The 18,883-nt window shown below is 44.2% G+C and overlaps 1 protein-coding gene, 1 long non-coding RNA gene and 1 pseudogene across 14 annotated transcripts; 1 reads left to right on the forward strand and 2 right to left on the reverse strand.

Annotated features, from left to right (window-relative positions):
- Window positions 1-838: 838 nt before the first annotated feature.
- On the reverse strand, window positions 839-3,876 carry LOC125532392 (uncharacterized). 13 transcript variants are annotated; one of them, XR_015611838.1, is made up of 9 exons: window positions 3,539-3,876; window positions 3,261-3,347; window positions 2,946-3,182; window positions 2,813-2,856; window positions 2,520-2,622; window positions 2,307-2,419; window positions 1,844-1,902; window positions 1,282-1,438; window positions 839-1,191 (listed from the first exon to the last, which is right to left on the reverse strand). It is a non-coding gene; the product is annotated as an uncharacterized LOC125532392 (long non-coding RNA). The 13 variants fall into 13 exon arrangements; XR_015611835.1 differs by having other exon boundaries at window positions 2,307-2,423; XR_015611834.1 differs by having other exon boundaries at window positions 2,307-2,622.
- Window positions 3,877-6,906: 3,030 nt separating this feature from the next.
- Window positions 6,907-8,219, forward strand: LOC125530558 (transcription elongation factor 1 homolog pseudogene; annotated as a pseudogene).
- A 763-nt stretch (window positions 8,220-8,982) lies between these two features.
- Window positions 8,983-12,981, reverse strand: LOC125530556 (putative inactive nicotinamidase At3g16190). The gene is made up of 5 exons (XM_048694937.2): window positions 12,577-12,981; window positions 12,338-12,457; window positions 11,040-11,271; window positions 10,517-10,633; window positions 8,983-9,387 (listed from the first exon to the last, which is right to left on the reverse strand). Exons 1-5 carry the CDS (start codon window positions 12,787-12,789, stop codon window positions 9,323-9,325), a joined length of 747 nt encoding a protein of 248 aa, XP_048550894.1. The 5' UTR covers window positions 12,790-12,981; the 3' UTR covers window positions 8,983-9,322.
- Between the last annotated feature and the right edge of the window lie 5,902 nt (window positions 12,982-18,883).

An 18,883-nucleotide genomic window follows, 5' to 3' on the forward strand; every position in this document is an offset into this window, starting at 1 on the left:
GAGACGAGCATGTGGGCGAACTGATAAACGCCTACACACCAGCCCCTATGCGTGCGTGAAAACTGGCGTGTGGGCGAACTGCTAAACATCCACATATCAGCCCCTCCACATGGTGAAACGGACATGTGGGCGACCGGATGAATGCCCACACACCAGCCCAGTCCTACGTGGCATAAAAAATCCGGCAAAACATGCCAAGATTCGTGCAAAAATAAACGGACATTGATCCATGCGTGTGAGCGATATGCAAACGTCCACATATGTGGGCGTTAGTATTTCCGTAAAAGAATCAATATATGTGAAACATAGAAAAAAAATATTTTGCTTCATTTAGGACATGGTAATGTTTAAATAGTATAGAAAACTTGTGTGGAGGGAACCGTGGGTCATCTGATCCTGTTGCAGAAGGAAAATCATGGACTTCTCTATGGCGTTGATGTGCCCGGAAAGGTACGGAACTTTCTTTGGCCTCTGGCGCACCAAATCTATTCCAACTGAAGGCGTTTGCGACAGCCCACAAGAGAAAGATGTCAGACTCGGATCACTGTTTAATGACTTGTGGTATGGAGGACTCGTGGAGACACCTCTTTCCTACAACTAATAAGCAGCCCGTGCAATGCACGGCTCAATCGAAGCAGCCTATTAAATTCATGTGAGTATTGAATTCTGAATTCATATTCACAAATTTTGGAAAAGTAATAGGACATCTATAGTGTGTGATGATCGCTGCCTCTCCAAAGGTCGAGTTTAAAGCGAACCCCAATGAGTTGTCTCAAGCAGACCAAAAAGAAATCCCAATCCATGAAGAAATAACAATCCTATAGTAAAGATTTCAGGATGTCTAATTTCTTGTGTGAACTTGAAAGGACTTATAATAGGTGTAGGCATTGTCCAACTGAACATGGCAAAGATGTGAACTTCAAATAAGAATATACGAAAAGTAGAAGATAGCAATCGGAACCTAAATAGTTCAGTTCTGAAAAAAATAAACTATGTAATCTGAAATATGTAAACTATGTAATATAAAAAATGTTTTAGTTCCACGGAGTGGTCCAAATGGCGGCAGCACCCGCGTCCTCACCGGCTTAGACGGGGCTCCCATGTCCCCGCCTACCGCAGGTGCGTAGCGGAACCGAGACTCCCATGTCCTCGAAAGTGGCGGGAAACTCGCGCTTCTCCCCATACATAATCCTGTTGTATGAACCAACCATCAAGAAACATAATATCAAGTGAACAAACAGTTAACTTTTATCCAAATCTATTCACATTACAAGTCTTTACCTAAGCCTTTTGAGGATGTCTATATGATTGGGTTTGGTGCTTTTTCACCTATTAATCTCATTGCCAATCCTCCTCCTTATGGTTAGTGGTCTCCTAATTTCCATGCCTTGCTCTAAACCCCTCAGTTTGCAATTCTATCTTGTTTGAGGCCAAACTTCTGTACATTCACATGAGTAGTTAAGAGGTATAATTAAACTGTGAAAGAAATGACAAAATCATAGAAAGGATATATTTTGGAATACATATCAAGCTAGTCCTTTGTAATGACCATAACAATTACTATATTTAGTTAGCAACTGAGGTATAAGAGGACGATATAGGGGAAAATATCGTGAAATGCAAACACTAAATACTCGAGTTTCTAGTGATTCATCCCATGTGTAATGAAACTTCAGAGGTGTTCTTTAGAAAGAAAATTATTAGGTGTAGACCTCAAATACAGATATTGAATAGTCAAGTTACCTGGCATCATAGTAATCAAATTCACATAATGAAAATCATGGAAGAAAGTTAAAGAAAAGTGCTTCCATTAAGTACTGTAATATGATATAGTTGTGCATGCCTGCTGTATTTGGCTGCTGAACTATAGCTCCTCCTCCATCCATTTTAGAGTCCTCATTCCTAAAAATAAAAGACGAACATGGTTATTCTTTATGCATGAAAATCTGATTGTTCTCCAAGGGGGATTGGAAATCACAGATTAATTCAGAAGCTATTATCAATATAAAATAATTAGAAAAGAGAGAATATTGCAACTATTAACAAAAGTATTGTTAGGCCACAAATTAAATCTGTTTAAATTTTTAACACGTATGGACACACACCCCAACCGCAAAAGAAAAAAAATAGTTGCTGAAGCTGATTTTCGCATTGCCATCTATGCATAGAACAGGGGACAAATTTAATTAGCGCACTTACTACTCATTTCTCCTCAAACTGAATAAAAGTGCACTGATGATGGGCATATCTTTCCCTGATTGACAGGTTCAAATTGTTGTAAAAAAAAGAAGAGAAAATAGACTCACCTGAGCCGTGCATGCATGATTTGTCCAGTTACGACAGGTGTAGGAACTTATTCTGAATTTATGAAACTCAAAGGCCAAGCTAAAAAAATTCCTTCCGATCTAGAAAGACCGACCTGTCTGAAAATAATTAAAAGAAAAAAAACATATGTATCAGTACAGAGGGAGTTCTGTTTACAACTACACATGGAAAACCTTTTGTTCTTCTGAATTCACTTTTCAGTGATCGTCATATTCATTTGCTCTCTTGAAGCTAATCTCTTTAAAGCCAAGAATTGAGCACACTTTCTTGATGAGGCACTACTGAATGATCTCGAACCTGAAACACCGCCACACAGTCTCCCTTAGTATCATAGCCACACCACCTTTGATGAAACAAAAAAAATCGCAGGAATCATGGAACAGAACAACAAACAACATTGATCCTGCACCAAATAGAACAACAAACAACATTGATTCTGCACCGAATTGGAAAGTGCTGACATCTTGAGGAGTTAAGAAAAACCTACGAGCATGGCCTTCAGCACATTGGCACCTAGGCACATTGATATGCCTGGCAGAAAGAAGCCAGATGAGAAGCCAGGGACCAGCAGATGTATGTCTGACTCTAATTATCAAGACAAAGATCAATGCTAATCTAACCTCGGGCATGCTGCTGCTTGCGGAAGTTGTGTCCAATTCACTCATATATTTCTTTAAAAGTTTCATATGACCTTGTTAAAAGAGAATAACTATATATCTTGAATAAATTGGCAGCTGTCTTCAGAATAAGAACAAAATGGTAACAAAAACCTTTAACCAAGTTGTAGCTCATAATCATCCAGCTCGTCAGACCATCTAGTTGACTCTTTAATCCGTTTTAAAACTTCCTTGGGGTTACTATTCCAATGCAAAATGTTCAAACTGAATACAACAAGTTCAATCCAGGAAAGCACAAATGATAAAACTGACATGTACCTTGATAAAGTCAAGTTGCAGAAGGCCTTTGCGGTGTGCATAATATCTTCGAACACCATCCAATGTTTTTATAAGTATATCTTTGTCCTGTAAAAACGATATTTGAAAGATGAGACAATTGGAACACAATGCAGATTCTTAGAATATCACAGATTCATATTTATAATCTAATCTCTCCACGAGCAAAAAAGGTGAGACGTGCAAAGTTAATTCCACAAGAAATTAAAAACTGAATGTACCAAAACATCTGAATGATCCAGAACTGAAATACTAATCACCTGGAAAAGAAATGGTTCATCACAATAAAAGGATGCGGGCGGCTGCTCATGCTGGCGGCGGCGGAGAAGAGGACCGGCTGGCAGCGGCGGCGGCAGAGGACCGGCGGGCGGCGGGAGGAAGGCGAGGATGGGCGGGAGGCGGGAGAGGATGGGCGGGCGGCTACTCACGCTCGCGGCGGCTCCGGCTCTCCCGCGGCGAAGGGCACGACGGACGGCGACCTACGGCGGCTCCCGCGGCGCGCGACGGGCGGCGGCTCCGGCTGCTGGAGGAACAGCAGGCGGCGAACGGCGCACGAGGAGGAGGAGGAGGGGGCAGGTTGTGCGGACGGGACAAGAGATCGTGTGTACGGTTTTGTTTTAAGAGAGGGGCGGGTTAGCGATCGATTAAGACGGAGGATGTGGTTGGTAGCGTTAAACACAGAAAGATTAATGACCATTAGAGTTTATTAATGAATGAATCTGATTGTTTGGATTTGCCTCTCTTTTTCTTTTATAAGGGTAGTAGATGTTCCATGGTGAGATGTGTCTAGGCTGTGGTCAATGATGAACTCGTTGAGCATTTGAATGCAACAACTGAACCGAGTGCAAAACAATGAATCTTCTCCATGATAGAAGTTCTACCGCATGCAAGCTTGGTTAGACTCGTTATTTATTACCCTCCGGGCAAATCTGGACGGCTAGGCCGAAAACAATCCAGTTGGCCGTCATGATCCTGTAACGACACATATATATGAACATTGTAACTGAATAAAGTGGAGCGCTGTTTTTTCTCAAAAAAGAAAACAATTGTTCTTCTCTGGAAAAAAAATAGTTACGCTATTTAAGAACAAAGAGACACCATGAAGCCAGTGGTGTCCGCTGATTTCGACGGTCCTAAATTTCTACTACCAAACTTCAGTCAATTTGCTGAAAACGGAAAACCGCCTGGCAACGTTGACACAGGTTCTGAAGTTCAGGGCCGTCTCCAGAAATTAGGAGGCCCTGTGCGAAATGCAAATTGTGCCCTAAAATCTGAAAATTCCTATAGCTAAAAAAATACTCACTTCTTCACACACAAAAAACATACTGTACTATTTAAATTATATAACCTTTTCGTACCATATCTAGATATATATGTCATACCGACTATCTCCCTCCAAATAGTTCGACCATTGAGCAACGAACGTATAGCGATTTGTTAATTAATTGGAGAACTAGATTAACATGCTTAAGTATACTCATTAGTCATTAACTCTTGGACAGAAAAATAGCCTAAAGAAATCAGCTTTGAGCCTTTGACGCACCTGATGGGCATGGACAGTTAGTCTGTGATGCGTAAATCAAATCTCCCGATCGATTTGACCACAGCCTTGGAGCTCAACCATCGGCGGTTTTCTGCTTTGCTTGGCGGCGTTGGCCCCTGCTAGGCCGGCTTCATGGCCTGAATTTTACCGCCTGGCACTGCGTTCCTATGCTTGCGATTGCGTCGATGCCAGGCAGATACGATCAAGCCGAGGAACTTGGGAATGCCGGAAAAGAAGCGACGACCTAACTAATCGGTAGCAGGCCCACATCGTGAGGGATTTCGTTCGGGCTATCGGACTGCTGGGCAGGCCGAGAACCATGCAAACAAAAGGAAATAGCCTACTGGAAAATATAACTAGGCCCAAAACTGGGGGCCCCTGAAATATTGGGGGCCCTGTGCGATTCGCACAGGCCTGTGGACGGCCCTGCTGAAGTTCAGAACCACAAGGGTGAAACTGAAACAGAAGGTTCCTCCTGTCTGGAGAATGAATCGAGTTCAGCTAGCAGAAATATAAGAGCTCCTGGGTTTTCCTCCTAAACCTACTAGTATATCTCAATGCAAAATGTTCTGAATTCTCATGTCATCGTGTCCCAGGCGGCGACACTTCTGAAGAGGTGGACATGAAGGCGACTTCTAGGGGTCCTGGCTCTGGTATCTGTCTACTCTGCAGCAAAATTTTGCTCACATGTTGTTCAAAGAATTTATAGTATGTTAAATCAAACAGAATTATAGTACAAACAAAGAGTTCCAAAGTTTCTACAAGTGACAAATAGTGCCCCATGGGAAAACTGAATTATCTGCAGCAAGGACAATACTACGAAACCAATCATTTCTGTGCCAGGGTTTAATGTGTACGTGTATGTTATGATTTTATCCCCAAACAAGCTGGATTCAGATTACCTTCTACGTAGCATCTCTATCGAAAAAAAGCTTTCGCCCCACTTTATATATAAAGCACCGATCAACAAGCACCCAGTACAAACGCACGCCACCACTACACACGCACACACCCAAGGCATGATACAAAGGCGCTGAGCGCAGCAACACCACCCCTAGCACTATCACCACGAAGAGATGAAGCTACATATGACGATCCATGAGCTCCAAGGCAGCGCCTTTAGGAAGGGTATGACACCGGCGCGCCGCCACCGCCCGATCCAAGGATCAAAGTTTCCCCTGGGGCTGCATGATGGGCAATGAGAGCCGCGACGATGCCTTCAAGAAGGGAACGATCTTCGCCACCACCGGTCCGTCTGAAGATAGAACAGGTTTTCACCTCGGCCGACACTCACCGCCACCGAACGCCACACCCCGGGTACCACGCCGCCCACACGACCATGGCGAGCGGGCAACACCAAGCAACGGGCTCTGCCCAAGAGCACCGTGCTACCACCACCAGGGCCGCCGCCCCGGCATCCAAGACCTTGACACCACGTCACCCGAGACCCGCCGCTACCCCAACCAAAGAGACGAGCGGAAAGGTCCCACCTTTCGCACCCCTGGGCGACCCCCATCGTCGAGACCCGATAGGCCGGCCAGAACTGGCATCCATCAGCCCGTCCTGCAGCCCCGAGCGCGAGACGAACTCGATCTGCAGCACCGTGAGGGGGACGAGGTCAGTCCTGCTGCACCATGCACGAGACGAGCTCGGTCCTGCCGCACCGGACGCGAGACAAGCGATGGACCGCGGCTGGGAGAGGGTCAGCCCTTCGATGGAAGTAGTGCCCGGACGGCGAGGAGATGGGGCAAAAGTCAAGACGGTCCGACCGCGGACGAGCCAACGCCGGAGAAGCTGGCCGTCGCCGCAGTCAGAGCCGCCGAGCCACCATGAAGCCGCCACGACACCGAGAGGCCACCACCAACGCCGGACCTCCCGCGCCGCCGCCCACGGCCAGAGCAACGGCCACGCCCGGCCGCTGCCCACCCGCGTCGCCCGGCAAGCTCCAGCGTCGGAGCAGCCGGGCACGCACCATCGATGCCACACGCCGGAGCGCCAGCCACCACCACAGAGTATGCGCATCCACGCCTTGCCAACACCACCGGAAGCCCCACCACCCCACCGGAGAAGCACAGCCACCACCAGCACCACCACCACCACCTTAGCAGGGCTGCCAGCCGTCCCCGCCGCCACCAACCCCCAACACCAACCAGATCTGGGCAGAGCCACCCAGATCCGCCGCCAGAGCAACCCGCCTCCTCGGATCCCCACAAGCCGCCGCTGGAGGGGGAGGGAGGAGAGGGGGGCACTCCCGCGGGCCACCACGACGCCAGAGAGGGGGAGGGAGCCGGAGCAGAGGAGAGCCGCCGCCCGACGCCGACGGGCAGGAGGGGTCGGCCCGCGATGCCGGCCACCTGCGCGCGGGAGGAGACGCCCCGCCGCCGTCTGCGCCACGCGGCCTTTGGCCGGTGACGCCGCCGGCGGCGGCGAGGGAGGAGAGGCCGAGGCGAGGGGCTGGGGCGGCGGCGCTAGGGAAGCCGCCCGGAGTCGCCTGCGGGAGCCACTCGGGGGCTCAAATCGACATCACCTCCTAGCTAGGCGTTTTTTTACCCTAGTTTTACTTCTCTCCCTTCACGTAGCATCTCTACAGCAGGCAGGCATAATGCAAAGACAACCTGTTTACATCAACTCCTTCTACTTATATCTAAGACCACAGCCGCCCAGACAACTCCCAAGTCCTAACTGAAGGTCAGCAGCAGTTTCAGTAAACTGTGATTCAGACAGTTTCATTACACTGTCTTCCGCACGCACAGGCTTATCAGCAGTCCATTAAATTGAAACCCAAAAGACCATGCCAATGCGATCTGGTGGTGAGAAGATGGGGAAGCGCAAGTCGATGAGCTCCAAGATGGCTCAGCGGAAGAAGCCGGCGCCCAAGCTGGACACCGCCTTCTGCTGCCCCTTCTGCAACCACCCCGGCGGCGTGTCCTGCACCATCGACCTCAAGCTCTTGGTCGCCAGCGCCGCCTGCTACGTCTGCGAGGAGGCCTACCACACCACGGCGCACCACCTCACCGAGCCCGTCGACATCTACCACGACTGGATCGACGCCTGCGAGAAGGCCAACCAAGCCGGGGACTGCTACAAACCACAGCGGCGAGTCGGCGGCGGCGACGACGACGACGACAGCGATGCCTGATCGATCGATCGTGTCCGGTCGAGCTGGTTTCAGATCTCTAGTCTTCTAGACGATGCTATGCTAAGCTTTGGCTAGTTTGATGTTGGATTCGTCTTTGTCCCTGGAGTTCAGTTGTGGCAGTTTAGCTGACATTAGATGAATGGATGTACATGTAAGGCCGTTGCCCCGTAGACCTGTTGCTACGCAAGGTGCAACTGCAACTGATGAGTTCTCAACTTCTGATCTTGTCCGGTCGAAACGACCTCAACCTAATGTTGAATAGTTTTGATATTTGAATCGTGTCTCTCGAGTTTCGGCTGTGTTTGGCTGAAATTGTATTGATTGGAGCCTCTAGTCCTCTTCTACCTCTGTTGCTGCGTAATCTGTAGCTCATGAGTTCTGATCATCAGCCAATTAATCTAGCTTGTGTAAGACGACCATGTACTGAATCTGTGACTTGTTTCGTTGCTGCAGTGGAATGGTAGGATACTTGAATTTGTTTTATGAGCAAGAATATGAGAAAACTACTACTCGTATTAGCTAGTACTCCCTCCGTCTCATAATGTAAGACGCTTTTTGACACTAGGATTGGAGGGAGTAGCTTTTAACCACAACTCACGACACAACAGTGCTAGAAAAAGAAAATCACACCGTTTAAGAACAAAGACGCTCTGCAAGTTCTGTCCAGAAGTAGCTATGCAACCATTGCAACAGTTACCAAAACTGAACACTGATCTGCATCACGGTGCAGACTTCCTAGTAGATAGACAAGCAATGGGAAACAGAGATACTTTTCCAAGTAAGTACCTCTTAAACTGGAAAATCGGTGGCAGAGATCTGATGCACACATCGGATTACTCAACCATTGCAACTGATGTGCACTCAGATGCAAATGACGGTACGCGCCCACATCAACTGCCATCTCAAACCATCCATTCTCCAAAAGACGGAAAATTTCTACAACCCGAGCATCTTCCAATCGCCCTGTTTTGGGTCCGGAGTTGGCCTCTACCGCATACTACGTGCCTAAAGTCCTCCACATATAAAGGGAAACCACATGACACTGTGATTAAGTGCCTGTTCGGTTCCACTCCACTCCCTCGACTCCGCTCCCGGAGTGGAGCAGGCTGTAGCTCGTTTTCACAGAGCGGCTCAAGCCCAGCTCCACAGCTCCGCGGAGTGGAGCCGGGCGGAGTGATTCCAAACAGGGCTTAACTCTATGTAGGACGGATTAGAAGTTGTATAGATGCAACCTTGCAAATATTAACATATTTACATTTGCCGGGACCGAGTGGAGAGCAAGGAAGTGGTAGCGCATTTGTTGCCTCTACTGCACATATGCATGTCACTTCGTGCCAAGAATGAAGTACACCACCCGCAAGCTTAACGGCGCCACTCTTCCAAGGTTGGTGTTTCCACACCGATGGTCTTCATATCTCTGATGTTTGCTGCGTAACATAAAGTAGAAAGAAAATTACATGTAGAAGAGTGATTATATTAAATAATTGGAAATAGAAAGAGAATCGACAAAATGTTCATTTTCTCTCAACTATCAAAATTACATGTAGTACAGTGCTTATAATTGTGTTATTTACAAAGTAACTTGTAACTTTTTAACTGGGCCATCAAACTGCCCCTTTATAAGCACTCCACTACATGTAATTTCCAAACCGTAGGTGGCACATGATTTACATATGCTGATTGGTGTAATATAAAGCCAGGTAATAAATCCATGGTGACCGTGAATACGGTTGCAGCATGAGTATGATTTCTTCAAAATTCAATAATTTATATGTTGTATAGGGGAGTGCACTTCTGCATGTCCTTCAACTGATACATTTATATGACCATGTAACAGCGGAAAACAAAGAAAGACAGGGCTCGATGATCTATGAACCAATCCTTCACTTAACAGTAAATCTCAGGAATCAAAGGCAGCAAACAAAAACTTTATGAACTGTGAAAGAGGAAAGGTTTCCAGTCACTAAAGTGAGCTATACATAATAATTCATGAAAGAATTTTGCTCCCCGTGTATTATTTTGAACAAAGCATACCTTCTGTTGGTGATCAAAATTATAATGCACTTTGTAAACCATGTGTGCCACATGACGTATACATGCATGGTGTCATCAAGACAAGAGTCATGAATTTGAATGCAGCATGAGTAAAATTCCACATTTTTCAAATTTCCAATGTCTTTATGTGGAAACAAAATATTCAGCTTACATTTGTAGAAACAACTCAAGATTTTCTTTTAGTAAATTATGTACTGATGCAGATCAGCAGTTGAGTATGTTCCAATAATAAAGTACTTAAATTATGCCACTTAAACAAAGAATACCTATGCAATAGGAAAATCAATGTCAGAAACTATGAGAGGAAACGACGGATCATAAAAGGTAAATTTTATTAACAAGGAAAATAACTTTCAAGCTTTTCCCATTCAATGTCAAATATCATGTCAACATTAGTTTAAACATATGCATGAGGAATCACCAAGGGCCAGCTTCATATCATCATATGTATTTGACGTGGAGAGTAAAATAGAAGGGCTAGCGCGAAAGTAGAATACTCACCCAAATGGATATCTGGCCTAGCAGCAGCTGTTGCATCAATAAGGACCATAACTTTCTCATAGTCCAATTCCACAGCATCGTAGACAGTCTGCCGAATGCAATTTGGAGTTTGAACACCTGAAAATCATCACGTATATACACAACAGTAAATGTGGCTGCCAATGTGATGTTGGACAATTAAGCCTAAACAAAGGAAACGATATTTGTTCTAAACAAGGTTTTTCCTACATGTGGTACTGAACTCTACATCATAAACAATGGAAGCAATCTCTGTTCCTCACAAATTTTAAAAATATTGCTGCATTGTACAGAATTTCCCTTTATCGGATTCACGCTCGTAAGAGCGGATTTATTGCCACCGTATGCATTTTGAAAACATAAGATAGGGTATAAACTGCAAAACGAGTCAGAAGAAAGTAATGATACAGTTAAAGAAAAGAAACCGACTTTACAGCAACTAATTACCATTCTAACAAACAAAAAAATGTAACTTCTATAACAGTCAGTGTGTATCAGTGCTTACCAACAATTACCAAGTTCTTTATTCCTTGTGTTTTAAGAACGGAATCAAGGTGTGTCGCAAAGAAAGCACTAAATCTTGTCTTCACCAACTTGTAGTCGCCTTCTTTGATAAAAAGCCCGTCAGCCAGCTCTGCACCTTTCAAACCTTTCACTGTCGGACCCTTTCCTCCAGAATACAAGTGTCGGCGGAAAAGTTCAACATCTCTTCCAGAAGGGTCATGCTCTCTGACAACCTACATAGCATAGTTCATTGTCAATCAATACCCCGGCTCTAAGAATGGTGAGAGTGCTTAGGCATCCAAATTACTAGCCTGCTTTCTAAACCGCACTAGTTTGAGAAGAAATAGGGGAAAGCGTGATTACACGAACAGAGGTTAGCTTGCAGGTTGCAATATTAATGATCAAACTAGTATCACAAAGCATGTTTAGCAGAATTTAGAATGGCGTATGCTTCGGTACAACCAATAGGAAACTGATGCATTACCTTGCACATACACCATAATGAAGCAAAAGAAGTCATTCCAAAATTGAAGTGCGCGCTGCATACTACCAGAATTGAGACCATGCTAGCTGGAGTATTCGTTTTGCATCAGATTTTAATTTTTAAAATAACACCACACCATTACAAACGTCTGACAACACTCAGATTTCTACTTTATCTAGAAAGAAACAAATAAAGCATACCAACTAGTAGACAACCACTTAATTCACCGACCCTCAAATGCCCTGATTGGAAACTTTGATTAGAGAGAATAATACAACTATCGCGTCACATCGTTATAACATGGCGAAATGTGGAATGTTATCTTGTCATTTATTGCCCTACATGAAACAGCCAAACAAAAAGGGAATTGTTCGAACTTGTAACCAAACCAGGGTAGAGACCAAAGCGAAATACCTCACCATCTGTCAGCAATTTTATGATTAAACAAGGACAATCACTTTTATGATTAAAAAAATGGTGGAGAAGAAATAGTAACATATGTACTTGTGCAAAGCAGGATAGTCAAAAATTAAAAAAAACAAGTGAGTGGGTTCTGGAAAGAGCGAAGGTCTCATGCTGCCGCAGACAGTTGTTGAACTTGACAAGGAAAATAGTGCTAGGACATACATCGGAAATTGCAATTGTAATCCAACGGGGCCAGCAAAACAGGAACCGTAGAACACGAATTACTAGAATGGATTGCTCCCAAGAAATCAGAGGCCCGTCTTGCATAGAAAGAAATAATAAGTACTCCCGTATGGCCGCATTTGAGAAGAAGCAAATTACTAGCACTAGGAAAGAGGAACGGAAATTACCCAAACGACGAAGATGCCGCGCTCCCGCGCCACGGCGACGGCCTCAGCGACGGCGGGGACCACGGCCTCGCCGCCGGCGACCAGCACCGGGCTGCCCATCGCCGGGTCCACGAAATCCTTCTGCAATAACTCACAAGCAGGTCGGTCAGGTGACCCGCCTCAACAAAAACTGGATTCTTTAACAACAAAAAGGAAGGAGGAAGGGGAACGGCCCGGATCGAGGAACGGAGATTGCGCACCTGCATGTCGATGACGAGCATGGCCGTCTCGCTCCACCTGCCGGCGGCCGCCATGGGTCGGTGCGAGCGCGGCCTGAAGGCGCCGGTCGGGATCCGGGGGATTATGCTGCCGCCGCCGCCGGAGAGCCAGCGCTTGAGGTAGTGGAGGAGGAACTTGTCGAGGGAGAGGAGCAGCACCAGCAGGCACGACAGCAGCGCCAGATGCGAGGGCATAAATCACATCCACGAATCTTCCTCCTTTTTCTTTTATAAAATCTCAGGACAGGAGCACTGTTTGAATGATTTTTGTGGTGTTCTGTGGGGAAGAAATTTGGGGTTCAGGATGAAAAGAAAGAAAAGTGGAGAGGAATTTGGACGCGAGAGAGATGGTTTGGTTGGAGAGCGTGGGTGCGCACCGGTCGCTGCAGAGAGGTTTGACGCCGGTCGTGGAGAAAGGACAGTACTGGAGCATATCTCCGGCAGCCTCTCACTTTTCTTGATAAAACTAGTAATAGACAGAGATAATTAATTGTATTTATAAATTAATATTAGGTAAGACATAAATTGCATTTAATGGTATTATGTAGAATATTCCCTAAATAAATATTAGGTAGGTAGGATATTAATTAGGCATGATATTAATTAGTGGAAGGTGTTAAACATATTTGACGCTAAACATTGAAACACGTAGATCTTTGGATATATGTGGTTAAATGGGTGAGATTTGTTGGATCTTCACAACTCGCTCATTTTTTCTTTTGATGGTATAGATGTACGTATTGAAACACTTGGAACAAAAATCTGCTTCAACATACTCCCAATTTTTCAATAAATCATGGGGCATCCCAATAATGAGACTTTCGCTATGAGAATGACGGGAAGAAAATTTATATACAACGTGTTCATCCACATAGAGATGAATAACGACTCTAAAGATTTCTTGAAGCCCATCGACAGATTGAAAAGCGCGCGTGGCGTGAACAAAACTTTGTGATGACCTTTTTGAGCATTTGTGGGCATTCCATGGGGCAATAAACTTCTTCATGTTATGTTTTACTTTAAATGATTTGGACCATATGCTATGTTTACTTTAGATATTTGGACCATTTGTTATGTTTAAATTTTAATTTAATTTCAAATGCAGTTTCATAAATTATGGATTTGGAATGATGTCTAGTTATGTGTGTATGAAACATCATTATTTGGATTATTATGGTGATGGAATAGAGATGCATATGTTGTTTGTATCTAAGTTCATAAGAGAAACAGAAAAAAAATTATTAGGACTCTGGAAAGGCACCTCACTTGCAAAACCTTCCTAAATTATGGGAGAACCAAAAAAGATTGGAAGGTTTTTTTGGAGGGGAGGTTGTTGGAGAGGCTCTTAAGGGCATTTTAAGGACAAACTCTTATTGGCCCCCCCTTTGTTTATGGACACGCCTATCCACGCAAATGCATATTTACCATGGTATTTTTATACCAAGAACCTGACTTAGCTCAAGCAATCCCCATCAAGATACTCTCAATTTCACTCGTAGATACAAATGTCTCCGGGAAATACATTGGAAATGGTTTGAAAGAGAGGTGAGAACCAAAGAAGGTAAGTGAGCAACATAGATATACAGATGAGAGAGGTGGTTTCATAGGATTTGGTCATCGACAACCCACGCTTCTACCTGTTCCTTGGCTTTTATTCTCGGCCCGCAGTTCATGTCAGTGACCTTGGGTTTGGGCCGAACAGCGCAAGCGATGTAACTAGGTTGCGCTAGGATGGACTTGACAACTTCCCACCATGAACCTTCTTTATTAACTGGACCACATATTTAGGAACATGTGCTTCATGGCCACACACTTGTTCTGAAAGCGCAACCACGGTTGCATAATCTAGCATCCCCGCCCTGCTACCATCACGAACAACTCCAAGACCCGACCTTTGGTGCAAGAACGAACGAAACTAGCTGCGGAGGGATAACATCTAGGACGAGGGCAGCGCCACTACGGTGGTGAGATGGGGCAGCGACAGAGCTTCAAGTATAACTCCTATTTTATTGCGTGCCTCCTTCACGTCGACCTCCTTCTGAGGCCGTGGCCTAGGTATGATCCGATTCAATCCCAGGCTCGTGCTACCGTGGCCTATGGCGGGGGAAAGGTGCCTGACGAGGTGAAGGGGAAGGGGTTGCGATGGGAGTAGAGCGAGGTCGAGGCAACGGGACGATAACTGGTGGTTCACTGGATTCCTCCGCTCCCAAGGTTGGTTGTCAGAATAGAAACGAGGAGAAATATGTATGAGGAAAGATGGAAATCCGGGAGCGAGTGATTTGTTTTCTCCACAAAATAGATGTTTGGAGAGGAAAATTTTGTAAACTATTGAATGAACAATTGATGGTGGGGGAGCATGAGGGCGAGCACAGGCAACCCGCAACTTGCATTGAAATTGGGAGCAACTAGTTAACAGGTGTCCCCCATGGAGGGCACTTTTCCTAGCGCGGGAATGCTCCGGTGCTCCACGTGACATGTGCTCGACGCTTCTCCCACCAGAATTGTTTTCTTAGTTTTTACAGCTTTTTTCTTAGGGTTTCTGGTTTTTTTTGGTTTTTTTTGGGGGGGGGGGCTTTTTTCGGATTTCTGTTCTTTTACTTTTCGGGTTATTTCCGGTTTTTTGGGTTTCCAATTCTTTCTGGTTTCGTGACTTTTTGGGTTTCTAGTTTTTTCGGGGGTTTTCGATTTTTCGGGGATTTCCTTTTGGGGGGTTTCTGTTTTCCCCATGTTTTGTCTTATTTCTTTGTGCTTCCATGTGGAACACATTCATGCGAGAGCGCAAGTGCGATGTACTCCCATGTGGAGCACAATTGTGCTTCCAGGCAGAGCATGAGTGTGTAGTTGTTCCTAATTTGAATGCTTATGTTATTTTCAATTTATGTCACTGTCAATCAACACGAACATTTTCTTATGTCCTAATCATTTCTTGAAAAATTTCAACAATTTTGGAATTTAAATTTTTATTACAATTTTACAAACTTGAACACCTTTTAAAAAACTGTTAACAAATTCTGAATCCACAAATTGCAAACCACGTACTTTTTTAAAAACATTATCATTTTTTCGAAACACAAGTATTTCTTAAATTTGTGAAAAAAAGATTTAAAAAGGAAACATTTTTTTTGACATTCTGGAACATTTTTAAAATTGTAAATAATATTTTAAAATAAGAACATTTTTTAGTATGCTGAACAATATTTCAAATTTCTGATAGTTTGACTGAATTGCTCCCGTCGGGCCCCTGTTGGGTCTGCCCAAGCGTTTGTGGATTTGAAGAAAGTTCATCAATTTTGCAGAAAATGTTTACGGATTTGATTTTTTTTGTAGATTTTCAAAAAAGTTCACTGAAAAAGTTCAAGAAATTGAAAAAGATTCACAAATTTGAGAAATATTCACGAAATTGGTTTTTAAAAAATTTAAAAGTTCACACATTTGATAAAACAGAAAAATAATGAAAAAAATTTAAAAAAATCAAAACAAAACAGAACAAAATCTGGTTTAAAATTACACGAAAAACCCGACATAAAATTTAATAATGTTACATTTGACACATAAGAAGAGAAAAAGAAAGCAAGTGTGCACAACATGTAACATGTCCCATTTGATCACTAGAACTTGAAATAAACCTCGAGGGTTGGAGTTTGAATCTGTCGTGGCACATTTTTTTGAAGATTAGAAAGAAAGAGAAAAAAGTATGTCGAGCGTGTATGGGCGGTACATACACAGACCGCGTATCAGCGCGGACAACATATTTTTTTAAAGACCATCCTACCCATTATTATGAAGTGGTATGGAGAGATCTTATCCGTTGATGTGTTTAGAGGGGTTGCACCGAAGCAGAAGTGTTCTTATGTTATTTCTATTATCCCAGATTTGCCATATAGCCACAACAAAATACATAGCATGAAGATCTGATGCGACATTTATCCATTCCAGCAACCAGTGTCAAATATTAATAAACCCCTTCAGATTTAGCAAGATATGAAAAATACCTTTTCAACTCGGCCCAAATTTCAAATTTCTTTGGCATAACAGCAAAAGAAGAAACAATGTTCTACTGTCTCAACTCTATTACAGAAGAAAAAAACACTCATACCTCGTAGGATTTGTGTGTTTCCAGAGTTTATCACTAGTGAGGAGATAATTATGAGCCATTCTCCATAAGGTAATCTTCATTCCACTTGGACATTGTATCTTCAAGAGTTTCCTCTATATTTTTCCTGTTTCCTCAATGTTCGAGGTCGATCCTCTACCATCAGAACTGCAATACTGCCAGAAGGATAAGGATCTTGCAAGATTATACCAGATCGTACCGTATAGGTGCCTCCATTAGTGTACCTCCATTAAGGGATATGCATATGCATTTGGGAGCACCATGTGAACATAATATCGAAACTAGTGGTGGTATACACACAATACTTTCCGTATGATAATGATAAGACACTGCTGATGCATATGGTATTTCCTTTGGAGGCTGTTGTGTTTCTGCCGGAGGCAGGCGATGGGCGTTGGTGTCGAGCTCAGGGGATTATTCAATCTTCATTGTAATCTTCCTTCTTGGCTGGGGGTTCTTTTGTGCAAAGCCAAGCGTTCTACTATCTTTTCAGTTTTATCAGGTTGATATCTACTTGACTTGTACCATAATTTTTTATGATATGGATAGGAAACTTATTACCATAAAAAAGGCTATATGCAACAAAGCTCTTTGATTTACATGTCATAAAAAAAACGTACCGCTGAGTCATATGTGTAGTTCCATTTTGAAACTATGTATGCGAAGAGCAATCTTTTTTGGCAAGATAATACGTGCCTCATTTATATATCATAAGGATCATATACAAGTCACGTAAACATCGACCTGACAAGGCTGAATAGACAAGAAGGGGGGAGAGTCATGAAGCCACCTCTGAGGGGACATGCCACCTACAAGCATCGTCATTGTTGGCGCCAAAGTGCTGACCGTTCGCTTGGTGTCTCTCTCACCAATCCTGGCCACCAGGGCCACCACAACAATTTTTGGCCTCCAGATATGGGTCAGAGCTTGGCCGCTACTGCCGACACCAACCTCACCAAGACCACCCGCCGCTATTCCGCTCGTTGCGCACATAGCCAAGGAGAGCACCCAACACTATTGCCAGGAGGCTAGCCGAAGAGCCTTCCTCGATGGGCATGGCGGCGGCGTCGTGTTGTGTAGTGTTCCTCTTGGGGGCATCATCGATGAGTGTAGGTTTCCTCTGGTCTCAACGACGTTCTTTGGGCGGGCGTGGAATGACATTCGCTATCACCTCAACTCTGTCTCCAGCGGCTACGTTTGTCCCTCTTATTTACATGTGACTGCATCCTTGAGTCTTCAAGTCCTTTTTACTCGCAGCAGGGTCGACACTCTCTGGTCGGGAGTAATAGGGCAAAGGGCTCTCTCCGGCGATTATTTGGTGGAGATGTTCGGTAGCCCACAAGTGCATGGGGTCAATTATAGATCTTTTTGATAAGTAAGGGTGTCAAAACCAACCAGAATCATCTAATTCATTCTTCCCTAGTATTTCATTTTTTTTTTAATTTTTAGTATAGGGGGAAGAAGAAGGCTGATGAAAGAAAGACAACTGGACCTTCATATCTCAATCAGACGGTGAAGAGCGATTTGGTCGAACCCAAGTAAAATTGAGACACTTGTTTAATAGTTTCCCCCTATTTATATTAAAAGAAAACAAATAGTATTATATATTGTGACCCTAAATCCGTAGCTTTAGGCATGGTTTTTTTTTTGATGAGAAAACTTCCAGTCTATTCATTAATTGTCAAGGTAGTACAAAGTAAGTAAATTTTACATTCAGGTCCGTAGATCATCTAACGATGACTACAAGCACTAGAGCGAGCCGAAGGCGCGCCGCCGTCATCGCCCTTTCTTGTTGGAGTCGGGCAAACATTGTTGTAGTAGACAGTCGGGAATTCGTCCTGCTAAGGCCCATAGGACCAGCACACTAGAATAGCAACCGCCGCCGATGGAGATAAGCTTAGATCGGAAGGATCCAAGCTACAAACACACAGACATAGACGAACGAAGACCGATCCAGCCGGATTCTAAAGACAAACACCGACCGGATTCCACAAGATCTGCTTTTCATCACAGAGAAGCTTTAGTTTAGTTTAGTGAATATGTCTTGGTAGGACCGAAATCTCGATGTTACAGATGAACCCTCTAGGGATGTTTTGTGCGTCGGTACATGTGGTGCAGTTTTCTGCAATTTCTTTTCCACACGCGATACAACTTTTATTTTATGCGTGAGATACG

This window comes from Triticum urartu, chromosome 7A (assembly GCF_056163025.1).
Source record: "Triticum urartu cultivar PI428250 chromosome 7A, HENAU_Tu73, whole genome shotgun sequence".
Taxonomy (NCBI): domain Eukaryota; kingdom Viridiplantae; phylum Streptophyta; class Magnoliopsida; order Poales; family Poaceae; genus Triticum; species Triticum urartu.

Coding starts and splice junctions, on each gene's coding strand:
- LOC125530556 (XM_048694937.2), bottom strand. CDS start 12,789: ATGCCCTCGCATCTGGCGCTGCTGTCGTGCCTGCTGGTGCTGCTCCTC. Junction 11,272..12,337: donor GCGGCATCTTCGTCGTTTGG/GTAATTTCCGTT, acceptor TATGCTATGTAG/GTTGTCAGAGAGCATGACCC. Junction 9,388..10,516: donor TAGGCCAGATATCCATTTGG/GTGAGTATTCTA, acceptor TATGTTACGCAG/CAAACATCAGAGATATGAAG.